General features: G+C 38.8%; 1 protein-coding gene across 22 annotated transcripts in view; it reads right to left on the bottom strand.

Annotated features, from left to right (window-relative positions):
• Positions 1-26,737, bottom strand: part of LOC105499433 (phosphodiesterase 4D) — a 1,582,997-nt gene that overhangs the window by 197,599 nt on the left and 1,358,661 nt on the right. For 19 of the 22 annotated variants that reach the window (XM_071097867.1, XM_024786952.2, XM_011771983.2 and 16 more), the window contains 2 exons: positions 19,475-19,548; positions 14,341-14,390 (listed from right to left, as the gene is read on the bottom strand). In XM_071097867.1, the coding sequence (XP_070953968.1) occupies positions 14,341-14,390; positions 19,475-19,548 (124 nt within the window). The remainder of the gene's footprint in view (positions 1-14,340; positions 14,391-19,474; positions 19,549-26,737) is intronic. The other 3 variants (XM_071097875.1, XM_071097874.1, XM_071097873.1) reach the window with 1 other exon arrangement.

Raw genomic sequence — 26,737 nt, 5'->3', positions numbered from 1 at the left:
TCCAGCACTTTGGGAGGCCGAGGTTGGCAGATTGCTTGAGCCTAGGAGTTCCAGATCAGCCTGGGCAACATGGCAAAATGCCGTCTCTGCAAAAAATACAAAAAATAAAATACAAAATTAGGCACACATGTTGGTGCATGCCTGTAGTTCCAGCTACTCAGGAGGCTGAGGTGGGAGGATTGCTTGAGGTTGGGAGGCGGACGTTGTAATGAGCCGAGATCGTGCCACTGCACTCCAGCCTGGGCAACAGAGTGAGGCCCTATTTCTAAAAATTAATTAATTAATTAAAATAAAAAATATAAAGGCTTCAATCATGGCATTTAGCTAGTACTTAACTATTTATAATTCCTTCTCCCTTACTTTGTAAATTTCTTGAACCAGTAGTCACATTTTACCTCCAGAGCCTATGTATGCTATATATAAGGTGCATGGAAAATACTGCTGACCACGTAGATAATAATAATAATAATATTATAGCAATAATGATAAGTAACATTTGTTGAATACATTCTGGGTACCAAGTACTATATTAAGCACTGAGTTAGAATTCACTGATAAAGAATACCTCCAAAACTTGGAGAATTTAAGTACATTGACCAAAATTAGACAACTAGTAAGAGGAAAGCTGGGTTTTTAACATATGTGGCTTGACTCATAATCTTTTTGCTGGACTAAATGAATATGCAGCCCCATTTAATTATTTCAATTAAAGTTATAACAAAGCATCCAAATCAGATATTCAGACAAGAGAGGTACAATTAAATTATTTCCCCTCACAATTAGGCCATAGCACTTGTTTTCACTATTCATAAAACCAAGTCTAACTTCAATCAATCTCTGGTCAAAAAGCCACTGTGTCAGATCTGATCTTTTTATATATTAATAGGTATGGCTCTACTTATCTAAATAAAAGCATAAAAGGCCAAAACAAATTAATTTGTAAGAAAGAAAACTGACTTTTACTGCACTAAAAGATCATAAGTTTAACTAATAAATAGTCATACTCCATGCATTTATGCAAATCTTTCAGTTCAATGATTTTGCCAGAAGATTCTTTTTCAATGAGGATTTTTGTAAAAGTAAACTCCTTTAGCTTAAAAGATTTAGGACATCCAACAGTCATTGGATGTATTCGATGCTTTATCAGTTTTTTATTAAAGCTATTAAACATAATGTATCATCAGCATTTTTTAATCACATTTTTAAAAAAGCTTAATGAACACATATTTTCTGCAATTATTAAAGTGTGGCCACAACCTTTACTCTATTAAAGGAAAAAAAAAGAACTACAGCATGAAGCTGCTGCCTGCTGGTGGTTGAGGAGGAAGTGGGGCTTTTCTGGCAATGGCTGGGTCTCCTGTCTTCCCTATACACTGACACAATACATGTTTTACTTCAGTATCTCCTGAGGACTTACATATTTCTCTCACGTAGATCCTTTTTGCCTTCTTTATATGGTTCTTGCTCCCATCTATTAGCTGTCTCTATATTTCGTTTTAAAAAATTATATATACTACTTGCTTTTATCACACACACACAGACTTACAAGGCAGATCTAAGTAAGTAGCCAGCATCGTTATTGTCACCATGAAATAGTTGCTCAGATTCTTTCATTCAATAAGCTCAAAGCATTAAGCGATTAGCCCAGATAACAAAAAAAAAATTGTCCCAGTTAAATATCGTTATTGTTTTTCCCCCTTATTAATTCTTAGAAACTGCTTGTGCTTTAGAACAATAAACATATAAGATTAAATTTCTTCTCATTGTGTTTTAACAGACTAGCATTATTTGGGTAGTTTACTTTTTAATTCTCTACTTGCCAATTGACTAAATTCTATTTAGAATGCACTTACTGTTTTTAATGAAGCCATGAATCTTCAGGGTAAAAAAATACAAAATGGAATGAAGACTCAGACCGTTTTTTTTTTTTTTTTCTTCTAGACTAAAACCACTTCTGTGTTGTTCTATGTTTGTCACTGCATCATGTGTCTCCCCCTACAGGTAAAGAGCAGGCAGCTGTACTAGTTTCACTGCTCCTGTAGAAGAATTTGTATTTTCCAAAGTCAAAAGCCAGAAGTCCTTTGCCTTAAGCTGCTGGTCTGTATGCCTCTGGGGTATAAGAAGTAGATATAATCAAAATAGCTATAACTATAAAGACATGTCCAGTGAGAGGTTGGGATGAGAAATTTTCAAGCTCACATACAAATAATACAATGCCACATCTACCACTCATTAGTTAATATTAATACTTCATTTACTTTCTCTAAAACCTATACTTCCATGGTGGGTGTAAAGGCTACCCAAATCTAATGGGTTATTTTACTTTATAAAGGTGTAAGAAGGACCATGGACTCGAAAAAGGAACCACGTGTTTATTCCTGGCTTTGTCACTAAGCAGCACCTTCTCTCACTAGGTCTCAGTTTTTTCATCTTTAAAATAAAGATATTTAAATAAGTTTCTTTAGAGTTGGGTCCTTGCGTGAAAATCCTCTAATTGAAGATGATTAAATAAACATATTGGAAATATGGAAATTCAGAAACATTGAAAATGGTACTGTGAAGATGTAGCAACATTTAATGAGATGGCTGCAGAACACTTGGCCTTGAGCTAACATTGTTTGAAAACGAAATGCTTGCAGGGACTGACTATGCTCCAAGCTACATGGCTGTACTTCAAAAATGGGATCACTGTCCCAATACAGGTATGGCGTGGGCATCTCTGACTCTTTGCCACCCTCTCACGTTCCAACGCACTCTTTACTTCTGGTGTGCACCATACATTAAGGATGTATGTAGGTGAGCCTTACTCTAAGTGATAAAAAGATTACTAAAAATGTCATGCCATGACTATGTGAAAACAAAATCATAAATGAAGTGTACCAAAGAAGCTGACACACCAATATTCTCTGCTACCTCTATTCTACCAGTTTTTAAATCAGATTTAGGAACAACAACAACAAAAAAAGTCAGGCATGGGACAGGGCTGTAGGAAGAAACACTTGGTGAGTTCCTCATCACATTCGGAACTCTGTCCTTTCTTTTCTTTCTTTCCTTTTTTTTTTTTTTTTTTTTTTTGAGACGGAGTCTCACTCTGTCGCTCAGGCTGGAGTGCAGTGGCCTGATCTCAGCTCACTGCAACCTCCGCCCTCAGAGTTCAAGTGATTTCCTGTCTCAGCCTCCCGAGTAGCTGGGGTTACAGGCACCTGACACCGTGCTGGGGTAATTCTTGTATTTTTAGTAGGGACGGGGTTTAACCATCTCGGCCAGGCTGGTCTTGAATTCCTGACCTGGTGATCCACCTGCCTCCGCCTCCCAAAGTGCTGAGATTACAGGCATGAGCTACCATGCCTGGCCTCCATTTTTTTTTTTCTTTAGGAGACAAGGTCTCATTACATTGCCCAGGCTGGTCTTGAATTCCTAAGCTCAAGCAGTCCTCCCACCCTGGTCTCCTGAGTAGCTCGGATTATAGGCGTGTGCCACCATGCCCAACTTGAACTCTATCCTTTTATATAACTTATCTCCTTGAATTCTTGCAACAGTCCTAAGTGTTAGGTACTCAAGTCTCCAAAATGAGGAAATGAAGCAAAAGGGAGAGACTGGATTCACATTCAGGCTCCAAATGACACACATCATCTTTGTCATACCACACTAAAGAGCAAAAGAGCTACTTAGTAGTAAGTCTCTTTTTTAAATGCACACTTCAAAGCCTAACTTTTAAGGAACTGTTAGATCATTTTAGACCTGTATGTTTGCCTACTATATATGGAAATAAAAACTGGTCAGTGGCCTATCTGCTTTAAAACCCTAATGCTATAAAATCGAACTCTCGGCTGGGTGCAGTGGCTTATGCCTGTAATCCCAACATTTTGGGAGGCCGAGGTGGGTGGATCACCTGAGGTCAGGAGTTCAAGACCATCCTGGCTAATATAGTGAAACTCTATCTCTACTAAAAACACAAAAAGTTAGCAGGGCATGGTGGTGGACATCTGTAATCCCAGCTAGTTGGGAGACTGATGCAGGAGAATTGCTTGAACCCAGGAGGTGGAGGTTGCAGTGAGACTCAGATCACGCCATTGCACTCCAGCCTGGGTGATAAGAGCAAAACTCTGTCTCAAGAAAAAAAAAAAAAATCAAAGTCTCCTGGCTTTAACACATGTCAAATGTAATAACCTTGAAAAGAGGAAGAGGGTATTGTAAATTCTCTGGGACAACTCCTTAGAAAGCATGGTATGTCATATGTAGACAGCTGAAGTTCTTAACTCTTCTTTTTTAAAATTAGAGTTGGTTTACAGAAAAGTGATAGAGAATGTTTCTCCGTCAAACAACTATGACTCAAAAGTGAGTTCTTAGACTTTGAAATTCATCCTGAACAACAGTGTATCATCTCTATCGCAAAGCCACCAGCATCTGTGAATTGTGATGAGAATAAAGGAGACAGTGCTGGGAGCAGTGGGAGACCCCATTTTGATGGGCACAAAGCAAGTGCATCCATTTTGGCCAATTTAAGGACCCATAAGTTTTCCTCTTATGATCCTGCAAGCTTGCCTTTCTCTCACTGTTCCCTTTCCTTCCTTTGTGTCTTTGTCTTATTCTTTCCATTACCCCTTGTTATGGACTGAGTGTTTGTGTGCCCCCAAAATTCATTCAATATCCTAACCCCCTATGTGTTGATATTTGGAGGCTGGGCCTGTGGGAGGTGATTAGGTTGGGAGGGTGGAGCACTCAACATTCACAAATGAGACTAGTGCCCTTATAAAGAGCACTGATGCAACTGAGAAGAAGGTTCTCACCAGAACCCAACCGTGCTGGCATCCTGATCTCAGACTTCCAACCTCCAGAACTGTGAGAAATAAACGTATGTTGTTTATAAGCCACCCAGTCTATGGTACTCTGTTAAGGCAGCCTGAACTGATGAAGAAACCCCTAGTTCTATCTATACGGTGGGTCCTAATACAAAACCAAGTAATAACAACAAAATGGAATTTAAAAAGATGTATTAAGTGCTGGCTCTGTGAGGCACTATGCTAAGAGCAACACGTGTGTTCACTCATTCAACCCAACAACAACTGTAGGAAGCAGTGTCACTATATTATAGCCAAGGAAACTGAGCAGAGAAAGGGTATGCAACCTGCCCAGGGCCACAAAGCTCTCATGATAGAGCATGATTTGAGTTCTGGGCAGGCAAAGCAAACACGTGGTACAATTCTAGGGGGACCATATCGTGATGTTCTGTGGAGTTGCCCTCCAGAGGCACTTGGAGCTGTGTGCTCTAGCAGCCTTTTGGATGAGCCAGGAACTTAACTGTTAGGCTATACTGTTACTCTAGACCTTATTCCTATGTTGAGGGATGGACAGGCCTACATTTGTGAACCTGTACCTGGGGCCTCTAGTGACAGAAGCCACATGGAAACTGGTCCTCATGCTGCTCCAGGCACTAGGTCTGACCCCTAGCAATAGGAACTCATTCATCTTAAGGGTGCCTCACTGACTCTTTTTAACACTTCTTTGCCCTTCCCAGGACTACTGCCAAGGTACAGCCAGGTTCCAACTTCAGGGGGAGTGAGCCTAGAGGGTGGGGCCTGAGCGGTCAGTTGCGGAGGGAGGAAAGGCACAAGCACTGCCTTTTCTGAGTGTCTCAAATCTTACTAAAGTCAAAGTCTCAACCACTATTATTATTACTAGTACTGAGGTTTTAAAGGCCCACTTTTTCCAAAATGGGCTCAGAAAGGGGAACCTTCCCCTGCTACTGCCCTCATCCCTCCATCCTTATGCCATGTTCCCACCTTGGTTTGCTACGTTTGGGCAAGAAAAATGAATTCCCAGTTTTAGTCAGTTCATTTCCGGTTGTGCTTTGTGAGGAGCCCAGCGGCACTGAGTGGTAACAACAGTTAATTCGTTTCCCTTTCTAGATAAGGTATTTCTGTATCCCCCTTGTCCCTAGGCCTCAGGTCAGGAGCTTGAGGGTATGAATGAGGCCATATTCACCTTAATTCCTTAATTTCTGTGACTCATAATTCCCTCTGGTATGGTTCCAGGGCCCCCTTACTATGTATATATTTCTAGGAGCTTCTGTGAGGTCTGTCACATATGCTTAAGATCAAGTCTGTGCCCTTTGAGTGTAGCTACTCTCTCCTGTTAATCTGTGTCTGGCATCTGCTGGGGTGGCTGGGCAGCTGCCCTGACCACTGAGCACCCAACCATCTGTTGTCAGACACAACAATTTCCACTGGTACCTGATGCTGCTCTTCTGGGAGACTGAATGCTGCTCCACCTGTGAGGCCAGCTCATACATGACCTCAAGCTAAAAAAGCTTCCAGGAACCAAAATAGCACTGCATTCTGCCCAAACAGCAATGTCAGTTCTTGCTTATTACAAAATTGGGGGTTGAGGGTAGTCCCTCTTGATAGGGGTCAGATCTAGTGCCTGAAGCAGCATGAAGACCAGCTTCCATGTGGCTTCTCTCACTAGAGGCCCCAGGTACAAGGTCATAAATGTAGGCTTGTCCATACCTCAACATAGGAAAGTGCATAGAAACAGAGCACACCTCCAACTCAGTTTAGCCTCATTTATATTGAATTTGAATTTTGGCAGAAGAAATCAGTTACTCAAAGTATTTATTTTAGCATACAGGAATTTTTTTAATTTTATTTTTTTTATTTTTTACTTTTTTAAAAAATTTATTTATTATTATTATACTTTAAGTTGTAGGGTACATGTGCATAATGTGCAGGTTTGTTACATATGTATACTTGTGCCATGTTGGTGTGCTGCACCCATCAACTCGTCATTTACATCAGGTATAACTCCCAATGCAATCCCTCCCCCCCCCCCCATGATAGGCCCCTGTGTGTGATGTTCCCCTTCCTGAGTCCAAGTGATCTCATTGTTCAGTTCCCACCTATGAGTGAGAACATGCGGTGTTTGGTTTTCTGTTCTTGTGATAGTTTGCTAAGAATGATGGTTTCCAGCTGTATCCATGTCCCTACAAAGGACACAAACTCATCCTTTTTGATGGCTGCATAGTATTCCATGGTGTATATGTGCCACATTTTCTTAATCCAATCTGTCACTGATGGACATTTGGGTTGATTCCAAGTCTTTGCTATTGTGAATAGTGCTGCAATAAACATACGTGTGCATGTGTCTTTATAGCAGCATAATTTATAATCCTTTGGGTATATACCCAGTAATGGGATGGCTGGGTCATATGGTACATCTAGTTCTAGATCCTTGAGGAATCGCCATACTGTTTTCCATAATGGTTGAACTAGTTTACAATCCCACCAACAGTGTAAAAGTGTTCCTATTTCTCCACATCCTCTCCAGCACCTGTTGTTTCCTGACTTTTTAATGATCGCCATTCTAACTGGTGTGAGATGGTATCTCATTGTGGTTTTGATTTGCATTTCTCTGATGGCCAGTGATGATGAGCATTTTTTCATGTGTCTGTTGGCTGTATGAATGTCTTCTTTTGAGAAGTGTCTGTTCATATCCTTTGCCCACTTTTTGATGGGGTTGTTTGTTTTTTTCTTGTAAATTTGTTTGAGTTCTTTGTAGGTTCTGGATATTAGCCCTTTGTCAGATGAGTAGATTGCAAAAATTTTCTCCCATTCGGTAGGTTGCCTGTTCACTCTGACGGTAGTTTCTTTTGCTGTGCAGAAGCTCTTTAGTTTAATGAGATCCCATTTGTCAATTTTGGCTTTTGCTGCCATTGCTTTTGGTGTTTTAGACATGAAGTCTTTGCCCATGCCTATGTCCTGAATGGTACTACCTAGGTTTTCCTCTAGGATTTTTATGGTATTAGGTCTAACATTTAAGTCTCTAATCCATCTTGAATTAATTTTCGTATAGGGAGTAAGGAAAGGATCCAGTTTCAGCTTTCTAATTATGGCTAGCCAATTTTCCCAGCACCATTTATTAAATAGGGAATCCTTTCCCCATTTCTTGTTTCTCTCAGGTTTGTCAAAGATCAGATGGCTGTAGATGTGTGGTATTATTTCTGAGGACTCTGTTCTGTTCCATTGGTCTATATCTCTGTTTTGGTACCAGTACCATGCTGTTTTGGTTACTGTAGCCTTGTAGTATAGTTTGAAGTCAGGTAGCGTGATGCCTCCAACTTTGTTCTTTTGACTTAGGATTGTCTTGGAGATGCGGGCTCTTTTTTGGTTCCATATGAACTTTAAAGCAGTTTTTTCCAATTCTGTGAAGAAACTTATTGGTAGCTTGATGGGGATGGCATTGAATCTATAAATTACCTTGGGCAGTATGGCCATTTTCACGATATTGATTCTTCCTATCCATGAGCATGGTATGTTCTTCCATTTGTTTGTGTCCTCTTTTATTTCACTGAGCAGTGGTTTGTAGTTCTCCTTGAAGAGGTCCTTTACATCCCTTGTAAGTTGGATTCCTAGGTATTTTATTCTCTTTGAAGCAATTGTGAATGGAAGTTCATTCCTGATTTGGCTCTCTGTTTGTCTGTTACTGGTGTATAAGAATGCTTGTGATTTTTGCACATTAATTTTGTATCCTGAGACTTTGCTGAAGTTGCTTATCAGCTTAAGGAGATTCTGGGCTGAGACAATGGGGTTTTCTAAATATACAATCATGTCATCTGCAAACAGGGACAGTTTGACTTCTTCTTTTCCTAACTGAATACCCTTGATTTCTTTCTCTTGCCTAATTGCCCTAGCCAGAACTTCCAGCACTATGTTGAATAGGAGTGGTGAGAGAGGGCATCCCTGTCTTGTGCCAGTTTTCAAAGGGAATTTTTCCAGTTTTTGCCCATTCAGTATGATATTGGCTGTGGGTTTGTCATAAATAGCTCTTATTATTTTGAGGTACATTCCATCAATACCGAATTTATTGAGCGTTTTTAGCATGAAGGGCTGTTGAATTTTGTCAAAAGCCTTTTCTGCATCTATTGAGATAATCATGTGGTTCTTGTCTTTGGTTCTGTTTATATGCTGGATTATGTTTATTGATTTGCGAATGTTGAACCAGCCTTGCATCCCAGGGATGAAGCCCACTTGATCATGGTGGATAAGCTTTTTGATGTGTTGCTGAATCCGGTTTGCCAGTATTTTATTGAGGATTTTTGCATCGATGTTCATCAGGGATATTGGTCTAAAATTCTCTTTTTTTGTTCTGTCTCTGCAGGCTTTGGTATCAGGATGATGTTGGCCTCATAAAATGAGTTAGGGAGGATTCCCTCTTTTTCCATTGATTGGAATAGTTTCAGAAGGAATGGTACCAACTCATCCTTATACCTCTGGTAGAATTCAGCTGTGAATCCATCTGGTCCTGGACTTTTTTTGGTTGGTAGGCTATTAATTATTGCCTCAATTTCAGAGCCTGCTATTGGTCTATTCAGGGATTCAACTTCTTCCTGGTTTAGTCTTGGAAGAGTGTAAGTGTCCAGGAAATTATCCATTTCTTCTAGATTTTCCAGTTTATTTGCGTAGAGGTGTTTATAGTATTCTCTGATGGTAGTTTGTATTTCTGTAGGGTCGGTGGTGATATCCCCTTTATCATTTTTAATTGTGTCGATTTGATTCTTCTCTCTTTTCTTCTTTATTAGTCTTGCTAGTGGTCTGTCAATTTTGTTGATCTTTTCAAAAAACCAACTCCTGGATTCATTGATTTTTTGGAGAGTTTTTTGTGTCTCTATCTCCTTCAGTTCTGCTCTGATCTTAGTTATTTCTTGCCTTCTGCTAGCTTTCGAATGTGTTTGCTCTTGCTTCTCTAGTTCTTTTAATTGCGATGTTAGAGTGTCAATTTTAGATCTTTCCTGCTTTCTCTTGTGGGCATTTAGTGCTATAAATTTCCCTCTACACACTGCTTTAAATGTGTCCCAGAGATTCTGGTATGTTGTATCTTTGTTCTCATTAGTTTCAAAGAACATCTTTATTTCTGCCTTCATTTCGTTATGTACCCAGTAGTCATTCAGGAGCAGGTTGTTCAGTTTCCATGTAGTTGAGCGGTTTTGATTGAGTTTCTTAGTCCTGAGTTCTAGTTTGATTGCACTGTGGTCTGAGAGACAGTTTGTTATAATTTCTGTTCTTGTACATTTGCTGAGGAGTGCTTTACTTCCAATTACGTGGTCGATTTTGGAGTAAGTACGATGTGGTGCTGAGAAGAATGTATATTCTGTTGATTTGGGGTGGAGAGTTCTATAGATGTCTATTAGGTCTGCTTGCTGCAGAGATGAGTTCAATTCCTGGATATCCTTGTTAACTTTCTGTCTCGTTGATCTGTCTAATGTTGACAGTGGAGTGTTGAAGTCTCCCATTATTATTGTATGGGAGTCTAAGTCTCTTTGTAAGTCTCTAAGGACTTGCTTTATGAATGTGGGTGCTCCTGTATTGGGTGCATATATATTTAGGATAGTTAGCTCTTCCTGTTGAATTGATCCCTTTACCATTATGTAATGGCCTTCTTTGTCTCTTTGATCTTTGATGGTTTAAAGTCTGTTTTATCAGAGACTAGTATTGCAACCCCCGCTTTTTTTTGTTCTCCATTTGCTTGGTAAATCTTCCTCCATCCCTTTATTTTGAGCCTATGTGTGTCTCTGCGTGTGAGATGGGTCTCCTGAATACAGCAGACTGATGGGTCTTGACTCTTTATCCAGTTTGCCAGTCTGTGTCTTTTAATTGGAGCATTTAGTCCATTTACATTTAAGGTTAAGATTGTTATGTGTGAACTTGATCCTGCCATTATGATATTAACTGGTTATTTTGCTCGTTAGTTGATGCAGTTTCTTCCTAGCCTCGATGGTCTTTACATTTTGGCATGTTTTTGCAATGGCTGGTACCGGTTGTTCCTTTCCATGTTTAGTGCTTCCTTCAGGGTCTCTTGTAAGGCAGGCCTAGTGGTGACAAAATCTCTAAGCATTTGCTTATCTGTAAAGGATTTTATTTCTCCTTCACTTATGAAACTTAGTTTGGCTGGATATGAAATTCTGGGTTTAAAATTCTTTTATTTAAGAATGTTGAATATTGGCCCCCACTCTCTTCTGGCTTGGAGAGTTTCTGCCGAGAGATCTGCTGTTAGTCTGATGGGCTTCCCTTTGTGGGTAACCCGACCTTTCTCTCTGGCTGCCCTTAAGATTTTTTCCTTCATTTCAACTTTGGTGAATCTGGCAAGTATGTGTCTTGGAGTTGCTCTTCTCGAGGAGTATCTTTGTGGCATTCTCTGTATTTCCTGGATTTGAATGTTGGCCTGCCCTACTAGGTTGGGGAAGTTCTCCTGGATGATATCCTGAAGAGTGTTTTCCAACTTGGTTCCATTTTCCCCCTCACTTTCAGGCACCCCAATCAGACGTAGATTTGGTCTTTTTACATAATCCCATACTTCTTGCAGGCTTCGTTCATTTCTTTTTCTTCTTTTTTCTTTTGGTTTCTCTTCTCGCTTCATTTCATTCATTTGATCCTCAATCGCAGATACTCTTTCTTCCAGTTGATCGAGTCGGTTACTGAAGCTTGTGCATTAGTCACGTATTTCTCGTGTCATGGTTTTCATCTCTTTCATTTCGTTTAGGACCTTCTCTGCATTAATTACTCTAGCCATCAATTCTTCCACTTTTTTTTCAAGATTTTTAGTTTCTTTGCGCTGGGTACGTAATTCCTCCTTTAGCTCTGAGAAATTTGATCAACTGAAGCCTTCTTCTCTCATCTCGTCAAAGTCATTCTCTGTCCAGCTTTGATCCGTTGCTGGCGATGAGCTGCGCTCCTTTGCCGGGGGAGATGCGCTCTTATTTTTTGAATTTCCAGCTTTTCTGCCCTGCTTTTTCCCCATCTTTGTGGTTTTATCTGCCTCTGGTCTTGAGGATGGTGATGTACTGATGGGGTTTTGGTGTAGGTGTCCTTCCTGTTTGATAGTTTTCCTTCTAACAGTCAGGACCCTCAGCTGTAGGTCTGTTGGAGATTGCTTGAGGTCCACTCCAGACCCTGTTTGCCTGGGTATCAGCAGCAGAGGCTGCAGAAGATAGAATATTTCTGAACAGCGAGTGTACCTGTCTGATTCTTGCTTTGGAAGCTTCCTCTCAGGGGTGTACTCCACCCTGTGAGGTGTGGGGTGTCAGACTGCCCCTAGTGGGGGATGTCTCCCAGTTAGGCTACTCAGGGGTCAGGGACCCACTTGAGCAGGGAGTCTGTCCCTTCTCAGATCTCAACCTCCGTGTTGGGAGATCCACTGCTCTCTTCAAAGCTGTCAGACAGAGTCGTTTGTGTCTGCAGAGGTTTCGGCTGTGTTTGTTATTGCCCTGTCCCCAGAGGTGGAGTCTACAGAGACAGGCAGGTTTCCTTGAGCTGCTGTGAGCTCCACCCAGTTCGAGCTTCCCAGCAGCTTTGTTTACCTACTTAAGCCTCAGCAATGGCGGGCGCCCCTCCCCCAGCCTCGCTGCTGCCTTGCTGGTAGATCACAGACTGCTGTGCCAGCAATGAGGGAGGCTCCGTGGGTGTGGGACCCTCCCGGCCAGGTGTGGGATATGATCTCCTGGTGTGCCTGTTTGCTTAAAGCGCAGTATTGGGGTGGGAGTTACCCGATTTTCCAGGTGTTGTGTGTCTCAGTTCCCCTGGCTAGGAAAAGGGATTCCCTTCCCCCTTGCGCTTCCCAGGTGAGGCAATGCCTCGCCCTGCTTCAGCTCTCGCTGGTCAGGCTGCAGCAGCTGACCAGCACCTATCGTCCGGCACTCCCCAGTGAGATGAACCCAGTACCTCAGTTGAAAATGCAGAAATCACCGGTCTTCTGTGTCGCTCGCGCTGGGAGTTGGAGACTGGAGCTGTTCCTATTCGGCCATCTTGCTCCGCCCTCCGCATACAGGAATTTTTATTGTTCATCTCTCTTTCTCTTTTTTTTTTTTTTTTTTTTTTTGAGACAGTCTTACTCTGTTGCCCAGGCTGGAGTGCAGTGGCACAATCTTGGCTCACTGCAACCTCTGCCTCCTGGGTTCAAGCGATTCTCCTGCCTCAGACTCCCAAGTAGCTTGGATTACAGGTGCTCACCACCACGCTAAGCTTTGTATTTTTAGTAGAGATGGGGTTTCGCCATGTTGGCCAGGCTGGTCTTGGACTGCTGGCCTCAAGTGATCCACCCACCTCAGCCTCCCAAAGTGCTGGGATTACAAGCGTGAGCCACCACTCCTGGCCCTATTTTTCATTTCTTGATCAATATCAAGAACAAAACTGGTTAACCATATATGTACTATAAAATGATAACTGGAAGTCATCACCAATAATATTTTGAAAGAGAAACATGAAGAAGAGAATCAATAATTTAACATTCATTGAAATATAAGTTCCACTTGATGACTTTCAGAAAAGATGACATTAACAATGATACCAGAATCAACTCTAATATGGTGTCCACAAACAGAAACAGACATCTGGACAAGATAAAGTTAAATTTCAACCAAAGTGTACTCACTAATAACTTAATAAGAGCTCCTTAGCACATTATATGTTGGAGCTAAAGGAAGACACTTGAATCCAATGAAGAATGTTTTAGTTTTGAGAATATGCTAATTTTCTTCTGGTAACAATTTTAGAAAACATAGGTTTTCTTTTCCAGGCCATTATTTTAATGAATCAACTGGGGTTTCAAGAAATAGTCAAAAGAGTTCAATTTGGTTTCAGCTTCAGCAAAATGAGATCATGCATTCTGTTTTTGGTTCAGTTGGGGTCAAGTTCTGTGCCTAAAACAGACTAATAGGAATTGAGATAATTTTATTTTTATGCACTTGACTTCTCTCATCTTTCCTCTTATTTTTCTTTCCCAAACATTTATAGATCCCTGTGTTTTGATCTCATTGAACTTTTTTCTGTATTGTATATTAACTTCTCTCCCCTCCCAAACTGAGTTTCTTCTCAGCTCTCTCAGTTCTTTATTGGACTACTGAAACAATGTTCCTTCCTACACACAAGTGAGATATTGACGAACCAACATGTTACTCCTTTTATTTATGCCTTCACTCTTATTAAACTAAATGATGACATATTATATCATGCTAATAACACATGTGTGGAACCAGAATGGGAAGCGACTTGAAAGTAACACCATCTCTCAAAATACAAATGCCCAGAGCAATGCTCAAATGAGTATAAGCACATAGTTAAATGGTTAAAAATAATGTACATCGGTAAAAAAATGTAAACCAGTAAAAATTTTCCAAATAACAGCTTAGACAATTTGTGAGATCAATGATAGAAATGATAATGTAGAGAAGAAAGAATTTCTTTAACATTTTCAAATTGCAGCATGAAATTGGTGTTGGTGTTATATTGACTTTTGGCAGAAATGGTTTCTTCCTAGACACATGAAGAATAAACTCCAGATCTTTCTTACCTGTTATGGTGGCTTTGTTGATGGATGGTTGGTTGCACATGGGTGATCTTCTGACAAAGACAGAAAAATACAAAGCAGTAAATATGTGGGGCTTGTTGATTTGATCGCTCTCTGAGTCATTTCAGATACAGCCTTTTACTTTAAAGAATTATTTTTAAGTTTGGACATGCAAATGATTTCTTTCAGACTAGCCAGACAAGTCCCTAGGCGTTCTTTGTATTATGGCTCAGATCACACATGTCCAAAAAGAAAACAGTAAAATCTCACAGTGATTGACTTGGGGTAAATAAAGCTGATGTAAATGTCACTGGGACATGAGAGAAGAGGAAATTCTTACTGATTTTATTGACTGAAGCCAGGGCGTACAGACTCTGAATTTGAAAAAGCAGTCAATGTATAATTGCTTTCCCTAATGCAGGGTTAAGAAATTTTTATTGTTGGCATATATTCTCATGATTGCCTGTACATTATTAGAAGTGAATGATTTATTGTAAACTATCTTATAATTAGAGAAGCTATTTGAACTTTTTCCTGTTTCCTTATATTTCCTTTCTTATATTCTTATATTTCTGATATCTTTGTTAGAGAGGTATATTAATGGCTTGTCCAAATAGATACAGTAGAGGCTTTAGAAATACTCTAAGCCAAAGGTACTTAAATAAATTCTATCTTGTATTCTCTAAGTTTTCAGATGTTTGCCAAGTTCCACAAAATTACTATAAACCCCTTGAAGTTAAAAAAAAAAGCATGTTGTCTGATTAACTTATATTCCCTACACAGCCTAGTACAATGCATCCAGTATTCAGTCAGTGCTTAATAAATTATGTTGAAAAGAATATCATTTATAAAGTATCCATCAACATTTTTGAAATATAACTTTATAAAGTTATTACTTGTAATTGACAGCTTTTAAAATATAATGATTTAAAAAACTTTTAGATACATTCAAAGATGTCTGATACATATATAAGGTATATAATAATTATATATATATATTGCCTCTACCAATGGCTAACACTTAATAAACACTTCCTGTGGATCAGACATTGCAAAATAAGCACTTTAAATGAATTATCTCATTTAATCCTCATGATAAGCCTTAAGGAAGTAAGTTTCATTGTTCTCATTTTACCAATGACAAAACCAAAACTTTGAGAATTTGAAGAACTAGTTTTAAGTAACAAAGCTGAGATTTGAACTAAATGAATGTGATCCTAGGGCCTATGCTCTGCTTTGTTGCCTTAGTTTTAGATGTTTTTGTGGAACCTGTATGCACAGCCTCACATATGTGCCGATAGCATCAGGCTCTTCAAATATGCCTTGCTGAGATGATGAATCTCTTAGCAGGGTGCGGGAAACTTGGGGAAAGCAGCCTGGGATTTTGTAAATTCTCACTAGTTCCACTCAGCCTCTGGCTCCCTTTCATTGCTCTTAAGTTTATTGGTATCAGTTTGTGATTAAAATTTTGTGTTTGATTGAAAATGCACCAAATTTTACTTCTGAATTCTTTTAGTTTTTTAAATTATAAAATAAAATGGTTAGGGGAAAAATGGGGAGAATTTAAACTCGATAAACTAAAAGGTTAATATTTTAAGCAACTGCTCTGAAATAGCTCTGGTCTATATACCAGTAATTATCTTCTTCTTTTTAAAATTAAAAAAAAATTTTTTTTGAGACAGGGTTGCCCAGGCTGTTGCCCAGGCTGGAGTGCAGTGGTGTGATCATAGCTCATCGCAGCCTTGAACTCCTGAGCTCTAGTGATTCCCCCTACCACCTCAGCCTCTCAAGTAGCTGGGACTACAGGTGCATGTCACCATGCTTGGCTAATAAAACTTTATTTTTTTAAGAGATGGGGTGTTGCTGTGCAGAACAGAGTGTTACCTGTTACCTTCTTGCTAAGAGTTTATCATTCAAATAATCGATATCCTGATTATTCCTTTTTAGTTCTTGCTCTGTGAAAATTTAGAAACCATTGATTTTGTCTGGGAATGGTATGAAATTAATATTTTTACACTACTCTACAGTTTTGGAAAACCAAATGGTTGACTTGTTACTGATTATCTCCTTTTACTATCAATCCTACAATTAACTGGCACTCAGGAACTTGATATCTGAACAGGTAATGGCAAGCAGAAAATATTAATCCTTTGATCCAGGGTTGCATCGATACCTCCTTTAATGACAAATGAGCCAGAATTCACTTGTGGAATAAAAAATCACAAAGGCAAAACAAAAGCAAAAAACCCAAGGTGACAGGAACCAGTAGTGTGTTAACAAGTCAGCAATGTGTGGGCCAGGTGCAGTGGCTCATGCCTGTAATCTTAGCACTTTGGGAGGCCGAGGTGGGCGAATCACAAGGTCAGGAGATCGAGACCATCCTGGCTAACACGGTGAAACCCCGTCGCTACTAAAAATACAAAAAATTAGCCAGGCGTGGTTGTGGGCACCTGTGGTCCCAGTTACTCTGGAGGCTGAGGCAGGAGAATGGTGTGAACCCGGGAGGCAGAGCTTGCAATGAGCCAAGATCATGCCACTGCACTCCAGCCTGGGCGACAGAGTGAAGAGACTCCGTCTCAAAAAAAAAAAAAAAAAAAAAAAAAAAAAAAAGTGGCTTGTGCAAAGCAGCACATGCCTTCCACAAAATCCAAGGATGAGCTTGGAAATGTTCTAGCGGCTCTGTGAGTGCCTAGCGAGAAAGTTCTGGTTCCTCCAGGGTCATCATGTGATGAGGCAGAGTTACAGCACTTTGTTCTCGCTGAACAGAGTTGAGTTTAGCTGTGTATAGATTGAATCCTACTATTCTGATACCCAAAGAAGCCGATTTGGTTTGAATCAGTAATGGAGGCACAAATTTGCATTGACCAAAAGGAAGACCACAGTGGCCTTTACTTAGAGTCTGCCAGATAACACTGTTTGGTTAGATGTCACCCTGGGCATTGTCAAGGCAGAGAGGAAGTTCAGGCTTAAGCTATGATTTTCTGTTTTCTTCTAGCTCCTCCTTGCCATTTCAATCTGTTCTGTCCCTGTATGTCAGCTGAAAACTTCTGTCTTGCAGAGAAACAGGCCTCAGATCATCTCTGGAGCCTGACTGATCAACTATTTGCCTGCCTGCCACAGATTTAAATGCTGGTATCCAGGTGACTATATATAAAGGAAGCATAAACGGAGTTTCTTGTTCACCTTTTAAAGACAAAAATCCCAGTTTCCCGGGTAAAATTCAAGACTAAAAAGATTGCGAGTGACAACCAGTAACTTCATTTCTTCCGCAGAGCTGAGACTTTCTAAGGGGGGGGTGACTGATCTTATAAGCTACCAAATCCCCAAAGCCCAAGGGGGCCGCTGAGGTCAGTGTGATATTGTGCGGCCATGTTACATGGAAAATGTGATTGGTAATGAAGGGGTACCTCAAAGCATGCCCTCAGATTTTACATGCTGAGTTACTACTTTACCCTTTCAGTGAACAGGCCTTTGCAGACTGATAAGACTCTGTATTATACTAGGCACATGGAATACAAATGTGAACCAACTACATTCCTACTCACTGGGAACTGACAGTGTTCAGGAGCATTCCAGTAGACAAACAGGCAACAGGAGCACAGAGAGATACGTGCTAACACAGGAATCAGGTACAAGGTACAACCAGACAGAGATGGAAAGGCACGTCACTTTGATTAGGGCTTGTGAGTGTGTCTATGTTGGGTATTGCCAGGGGCAGTGCTCCAAAAGGAATTTTATTTAAGCTGCAATCCAAAGAATGAATGACAATTAGCTCAGTAGATGAAGAGAGGAAGAAGAAGATGAGAAGTGTTCGGGCTGAGAGAATAGGACTGTGAAAATTCATTATCTGGAAAAACAGAATCTAATGGGTTCCATTCCAATAACTTGCATTGTTACATTTATATTGATTTTTTAAAACTTTTTTTCCTATCACAAGAAGTACTTGAATAATGACCAGAGCTATTTTTGATAATAAAAACTGTGAATTTGGGAGGTCAATTTTATTATTATGAAATGGAAAGTTCAGATTTTTCATTGTTTTTAAGAAGTAGTAACTACTATGAAATGTTATACACTTAGATACGTTGTAGTTCCATCCGGGCGCGGTGGCTCACGCCTGTAATCCCAGCACTTTAGGAGGCCGAGGCGGGTGGATCACAAGGTCAGGAGATCGAGACCATCCTGGCTAACAGGGTGAAACCTCGTCTCTACTAAAAATACAAAAAAATGAGCCTGGTGTGGTGGTGGGTACCTGTAGTCCCAGGCACTCGGGAGGCTGAGGCAGAAGAATGGCGTGAACTCAGGAGGTGGAGCTTGCAGTGAGCCAAGATCGCGCCAGTGCACTCCAGCCTGGGCGACAGGGCAAGACTCCATTTAAAAAAAAAAAAAAGTTATAATATACTTATATTCACTATCCTCTTAATATTGATTTAAATGTTTTTATTCCTTCTGGAAAATTATTTGAAGTTTGTATTTTAATATCTTATTTCTTATTAATAACAGATTTTTTTTAAAAAAAGGACATTGAAATAACAGCAAACCAGTTTTCCATTTAATATTGAAAAATTACTTTTATCTTTTTAGATTTTTTTGCCTTTATCAAGAACCTGAAATGATAATCATTTCCCATCTTTCAAATGCTTTCCCTGTTGTCATATAAACCACTATTCTATTAATTGCTCCATGAATGCTGCTGATCTGAAAGTCAGTAACAGCAGGAGAATCAAAGGTCTTTGCTATGAGATGTCACTTCTCCAAATCATCGTTGTCCTGAGAGGATGACTTTCAGCTGATCTTAAGGTGTGATGAGATTATTCACCCACGGTTAATTTATGAAGTAAGCCAAAACTATAAAGTTACCCTGAGTGTAAATAACTGGGCAGAGGACTGATCATGCCAGATGATTTCTGACAGATGGAATCACCATATTTATTTGTCATACTGCTTCATTTCTGATATTAGAACCATCACCACAAAGTATTTATAGAAAATTAACAGGACATCATATGACTTAGTATACACGGTTAGACAACGTGGCAACAACACAGAGAAGTCTAACATATTGCCTTGGGTTCAATCAAGTTGAGAAAACTTATATAAAAGTTCAGCAAAAAGAGGGGAAAAAAGGATATCTTACTTGCTAGGTGCTCGATCTTGCAAATTAGTTAATGCAGCAAAGTTGTTTCGTACAGTTCGCAGACTGGCCAAGACCTACAACAAGAAAGGATTCTTGAAACTTCTTGAACTAAGGCCATTTTAAATACACTTGAAAATGGTTTGTTAAGAGAAAACTTGATATTGCTTGAAACTTAGTTTCATATACCACTAAAGAATCTCCCAACACTTAGTGAAGTTTGTAGGTATCCACAGGAAATCCAGAGAGGCCAGACTGCAGGGATTTCCCAGAAATCTCTCCCTATTGTCTGTGAATATGGTGACAGTAGCAGCAGTTTCCACAGTATTTCTGGGTTCCTTAGTCACCAAGACAATATTCCAGGCGATATACAGATAACATGATTGCATTTTATGCACATTTCAAATAGTATAATATAAAATGCTAATAAATCTCACTTTAGGGATAAAAAAGTTCCCTACTCCCAGATCTCTTCAAAAACTGATTAAGAATCCCATAATTTTAAGTTGTCAAGTGAAGTGAATTTTAAACTGTTTTTCTACCTTTGCTACATGGCTACTCTAGCTAGTAAGCAGACATTGCTTTCTTTTGTTAAGGTTATCTGAATTGTGCATTGTAAGAAACTCTCAGGGATGCATTTCCTATGTAAAATGCTACTGCCCTGTACATGCACAATGCTTGGCACACAGAAGATACTCAATAAAAATTGGTTGACTAAATGAATACATAGACACAACATGCCCACACACATGACAAGGCAGGACCAATAGGCATCACTATCTCTAACAGTCACTTTTTCTAATTCCATGTGGAACTAAAAAGTAGCCAACGGACTGGAAGTGAGCCTAGGAGAAGGTTCCAAGAGCCTTTTCTCCTTCTTCCCTCCTCTCTTTTTCCTGAAATAGGCAAGTTTCCCCAGGGTCAAACCCATATTAGATGGGATTATAGGTGATTTGGGTGACAGCTAGAGTGCTAAGTTTATGTAAAACACAGATTCCAAATGTCTGAGTAGGTATTATGTAACAACCCAGACTGTCTGGCTCTGTTATGTAGTAAATGTGTGAACTTGGACTAGATATGCAACCTCTTTGTACCTCAGCTTCCTAACCTGGAAAACTGGGATGGTGATACCTACCTCGTAGAATTGTGAGGAGTATATGGAATGACAGGTTTGGTGCCAAGAACAGTGCCTGGCAAATAGAAAGCATTCAGCCAATATTAGCCCATGATGGCAGCGTTACTTTTGACTTAATGACTTGGCATGCACATGGGAAATTTACTTAATGCTTAGCATTGGTAATTCAAGAGTCCAATTTTTTAATTGCTCCAAGGGTTCCAGAGTTGTTTTCAGAAACTTTTCATCTGGCGCGGACCTAGACTAAAATCAGTCTAATTTTTTTTTTTTTAAGACAAAAATGTCCCAGACTCTGTTTTGTTGTTGTTGTTTTTGATTATGAAATTGATGTTCGTTTGTATAAGTCAATGGAGAGCTGTGTACACTTTGGGACAGTGACGTACAGCATTTTCCCCTAAAGGAGTTAATGCTGCTTCCTAAGCCAACCGTGATTAACTCAGTCACTGGAAAAACCTGGCTCATTATCTCATATAAACAACCCACAGCTCTGAAAGGTCACGCTGCCTATGATGGAGTATTCAAATAGCCAACTGCTGACATCAGATCACGATGTCTTTCATTAGGCATGAAATATTGAATGATGCAGAAGTAAATCGGATAAATGATCCACTGTCATTAAATCATGCAGGCTTAATTTATGTTTTAAGAAGTGAATATCAAACACACTAATGAAGACTTTAAGATAAAATCATTGCACCAGCTAATTGATCCCTTTCCTAGGCAAAATGTTTAACTCCAGAATTCTGAGAGTTTTATTCCCATACATAATAGTTAAGTTCATTGCAGTTGACAGCTGGGTAAATAGGCATAGAGCTGCAGGCAACTTATTTTCTATGGCCATTTGAAAGGAAACATCAGTCACGAAAAGAAAAATTTCTGTAGAGGAGTTTTTGCCTCTGTTATAATACTAATTTAATAAATAATCTAATTTAATATTATTTTGTCTTGGTTTTTAGTTTAAAATTTATTTTTGTATAATTTATATCTTGACATGCTTCAGAATTTAAACAAAAGAGTACAAAGCAAAAAGTCTCCCCTTCAATGATTGAGATAAAAATCAAAATTATTGTTATTTCTGAAAAGAGGCAATAGAAACAGATTAACCTGGGGAGGGACATTCAGGGGACATTAAAATACTGATACTGTTCTATTTCCTAAACTGTTCATTTTAGTATTATTCTTTATATTTTACATAATTACCAGCTATATTCTCTTATATATATGAAATACTTCAAAATAAAAAGTGAAAAAAGAAATCTGTCTACCAGTCTCTCCTTCAGACTTTCAGTTGCCTGGCCACTAGCAATCAGCTTTTAGGTTTTCTGTCTTAAAGTTGATTTTTGACAAACACCGTTGCAATAAATAACCTGGTAGAGAAGTTATTTCCTATGCATGCCAGTATTAGATTATTTATTGTGTGTGTGGATTTATTTATTTATTTTATTTTTTTTTTGCAGTAGGACAAACAGTATTTTATAAATTTTACGTTTGGTGTTAACTATTATCTTCTACAGTATGACATGTATGCTATTTATTGGCAGAAGTGTAAATAACATTTCTAGACAAATCTTATAAGGGGGTGTTGTCTTGGGCCTCGCTGATTGACTCTTGGTGTCGTCATCACTGTTATCACTGTGTTAGTCTTTTAAGCTTTCACTTTCATTGCAGGGCACAAAGAGGGAGCATCTGTTACTGTAGGCTGTGGGGAGAACTATAAACCGTTTTACTGAAGCCCCTAAATTAAAATTTCATTGATCTTTGCTTTGTTCAGGGCAGCCCTCACTTCCCCTGAATTCGACTCTTTAAGAACTGTAGTAAAAGCTTTAATGCTCCTTTTACAATTGTCCTTACTTCTTAATGCTTGCTAACCAAAAAGGTCCCTGAGGTTTCTTCCACAGAGCTCATTGGTTAGAAAATTAAGGTCATTTCTTTCTCTTCTGCCCCCCCAAGCAAAAGTATAGCCAGTAAATGTCAAAAATACATTGGGAATCATGAGAAATATATATTCCTTAGGAAAGAAATACTGGTAGTTTTACAGAAAAATTTTAGACAAAGATTATTAGCCCATGTATTGGCCCATGGGGAAGAATTCAATGTTATTTACATACACTACTCTCGGATCTCCTTAGGTGCTTCTAAACATTTATTAAACAGTAGGAATCACTGAAAATAGCAGGAAAATGCAGTTATCATTTAACACTTAAACAGCTGAACATTACAGCCTAAGAAAAAGAGGAAAATAAATGGTTTTGAGGATTGTTTTTCGTAACCATATACACTTGCTAACACTAGATGGCGGTAAAACACAGACCATGAGGTGGAGGTGCCACTGGCGGTGGAGACAGCGGCAACCCGCGCTGGAAGAGATTCATCACTTCGGTCTTACCTCCGGAAAAAGCCGGAGTCAAGTTATGCTTATTTACAAAATAGAAAGGTCATTTTTATGAAAAGAAAATCTCTTTCCAAGTTATGTTTTGTTTAAACCGTATGAAATTGCTGGTTTGTACACCAGAAATGGTTGATAGACAATTTTATACGGTTCGATCGTAAAAAGAACTTAGATGTCCAGAAGATAGTAGCTGTAATTTAAACTAATTAAGGCTAAAGAAAAGCTAAAAAATTAGCACCAAATGAAACGAGGTGACTATCTTCTTTCACAGCCTGGCAGGGAGGGCCTAGCACAGTCTGCAAGCTTGGGGATGGTGATGAGGCCACAAGATTGTTGCTGCTGGGTGAAGTGGCTGAGGGACAGGCAGGGATATGAGAATATTGGTTATATTTTATTACCAACTAAATGGTAATATTCTATAGTATTAATAACTACTGCATTTTTTATCCTAGAAGTCTCCCAGGTGCTGTACTTTGGTTAGAGTAAAGGTAAAAAGATGTAGTTGTTGTTCCTACCCTGTATTTTTTTATTTTTATTTTTTTTTTGAGACGGAGTTTTGCTCTTGTGCCCCAGGATGGAGTGCAATGGCGCGATCTCGGCTCACCGCAACCTCTGCCTCCCGGGTTCAAGTTATTCTCCTGCCTCTGTATTTTCAAATCAGGAATATCTCCTTAGTCTGAAAGATGTGAGGGTTTCTCCAGGGATCCAGCATAATGCTTGGGTTTCCCTGTTTTCTCTTTCATCAGAGTCTACTTCATTTAACATTACACACTTCCACATGAGAATTCTAGTCAACTTAGAGTTTTACTACAGGGTAGTTGTGTCACAAATCCTGGGATCACTGAGTCCGGAGGCAGCTGTCTGCAGAGAAGGGTTTCCTACAGTTTATCAGCATTGTGCCTCCTTAGTGCTCCTTGGCCCCCAATAACTCTGGCCAAGAAAAAACGGTCAGTTGCTGAGTGCACTCCAGTGGGATTCCTCTCTAGCCTTCGTGCCTAAGGAAACACCCACACCAAAAGATTTCAAAACAAACACAAGAGAATACTTTAACAATTGAAATAAAAAAAATTTAAAGCTGTCACTTTCTCTGAGGACCAAAGGGATTCTGAGCTTATAAGGGAAAGCATAAGAAATCAGAGATGGAAAAGAGTTTAGGTTAAACACCAGCAAGAATTTCTAGCCCTGACAGTGTTTTAGACAATGGGATAGACTGTGGAGAGATACTATAGGATCCTTTCTGAAAATTACATCTATCCAAGATGTTTCAGGCTTTAGCCTGGTCAAAAATGTTCAATATATCTTTGCATGGCTTCCTGAATTCTCCTCTATTTTAGGATTTTATTCTTCTCACGGTCAAAGGAAACCATGATTTGGAAAGACCAGGGAGAGATCCTTTTGTGTTTTGGAGATGGACTCAGGCATAAAGAAATGAGTTCTCAAGAAGAGGCAGAAGATGAGATGGATTTGAGAGAGGATCTTCGAACACTTTCGACAGGGGAGGGCCATTTTTAGGAGCCATAGGAAAGAAAATATGCACAGAAAAATAAATCTAAAGGGTATGAAGGAAAATGTCAGTAGCAGTTATTTTGGGGTTTGGAATTTTAGAAAATTTTCCTTTTCTTTTTCTTATTTTTTTCTAAACTTTTTATGCAAAAAGGTTTTATTTCATTTTTTTTTTTTTTTTTGAGAAGCATAGCTTTTTCATTAGGGTTTAGTGTAAAATTCCAATCTTCAAAGCATGCTAGGAAAAGTGGATAATTCTTTGGCCTACTTGGCTAAATATTTTTCTGAGTGACTTTTCTAAAATCAGTTGTTTGCTGTCCTTTGGTGAAAGCAATTATGATATATCAGGACAAATTAGATTGGTATCACTTCAAGTGACATAATATCTTATGTTTTTAGTTTTAAATAGTTAATGCTAAAATAGTGCTTACCGTTAAGTGGTAAGTGTTCTACTTTGTATTAAAGAAAATTTGAGGAGTTAGTTATTGGGTCAGCAAAATATGCCAATCACGTCCAACAGGGTTTAAGAGAAGGCCACTTAAACGTACTCACTGGGACTTCTCTCTTACCCACCTCCCCATAGATGCTCTACCAGTGGTGAAACTCTTCAGGGTTTAACAGTTTTTTGTTTTGTTTTGTTTTTAATTCTAGTGGGGCTTTCCAGGTCTTATACTCCAGTAAAAGGCCATTTGTGAAAATCGTGATGAAGCCACTTAAAAAAAAAAAAATCAGCAGCCTCTTGAGTAATGACCACTCTCTACAAGGTATTGTGAGTCACTTAGCTAATCATAAGCAAAGTCTTAATATATTATGGGATTATTTTTGGGCATCAGATATGCCTATAAATTATACAGAGTTGATTTATATTCCAAGTTCTATTTTCAAGTATACTAAGTACACATCTTTTTTATTTAAATAGCTTACTAATATGGACTAAATTATATATATATAATTATATATATTCATATATTATATATAATTATTATATATAATATATATGTAATTATATAAATAATATATATATATAAAAACTAAATTGTGTGTGTGTGTGTGTGTGTGTGTGTGTGTATTTCCCAATATCTTGAAATTAAATCTGTTTTTTTTTTCTTGGAGATTATAGGTACACTACAGAAAATGTCTAATTAGGTAAAAGACTAGATTTCCTTGGAATTTAAGAGCACTGATGATAGGGTTCAAGTCCAATTTATTAATCTATTTGTTGCAGATTAATAAATACTACTTGATATAAAAGAACATATGCCATACACAGATCTTTTTTCATTTTTTATTATTTATATATTTTTTCTTATAATAATACCTAGATAATTTGGTTAGAAACAAGAATAGCTACTTGAATGAACTCAAACTGGAATGATTGGTTCTGTTTGGTGATGTTACTTACGTTGCTATGTCATATTTTGTCTGTTCACCTCTCTCTCAGGTCTTAGATACAGAATTGTAAGTTTTCTTTCTTTTTTTTTCTTTCTTGACAGAGTCTTGCTCTGTTACTCAGGCTAGAGTGCAATGGAATGATTTTGGCTTACTGCAACCTCTACCTCCCAGGTTCAAGCAATCCTCCCGCCTCAGCCTCCCAAGTAGCTGGGATTACAGGCACCCATCACTACGCCCAGCTAATTTTTTGTATTTTTAGTAGAGACAGGGTTTCATTATGTTGGCCAGGCTGATCTTGAACTCCCGACCTCAGGTGATCCACCCACCTCAGCCTCCCAAAGTGCTGGGATTACAGGTGTGAGCCACCACACCCAGCCATGTTTTCAATAGTAATCAATTAAAAACCCCTAACTTTATAACACTTTGGTATCACATAATATAATTAAATCATACAAGTGTAAAATTTTTGAACACAGAAATACAGATACTAGAAAGAATTCATGATCTCCAGCAAAACCTTCAGCAAACAAGATGTTAACCATCTGAAAAAGATGGTGGTTGTATTTTATTTTTAATTGCCTGCATTAATTTAAAAAGTAACTATTATACATTATGTTACTTATGAATTGATTATATTGTAGGTCTAACTTACAGTAATGAAAGTTTGGAAAGTTTTAAAAAGTAGAACTATACATAATCCTACTATCTAAACCCTGTAATCCATTTAAAAAATAATACTTGTGACATTTTAGAAAAGAAAGAACATTTTCGGCTCTATACATTTAAACCAATGACAAAGTTTTATATTATATTTTTGAGCAATTGTGCCTAGCATTTTACAAGCATG

The sequence above is a fragment of the Macaca nemestrina genome, chromosome 6, assembly GCF_043159975.1.
Source record: "Macaca nemestrina isolate mMacNem1 chromosome 6, mMacNem.hap1, whole genome shotgun sequence".
In the NCBI taxonomy this organism is placed as follows: Eukaryota; Metazoa; Chordata; class Mammalia; order Primates; family Cercopithecidae; genus Macaca; species Macaca nemestrina.
This window is presented reverse-complemented; position numbering and strand designations above follow the sequence as displayed.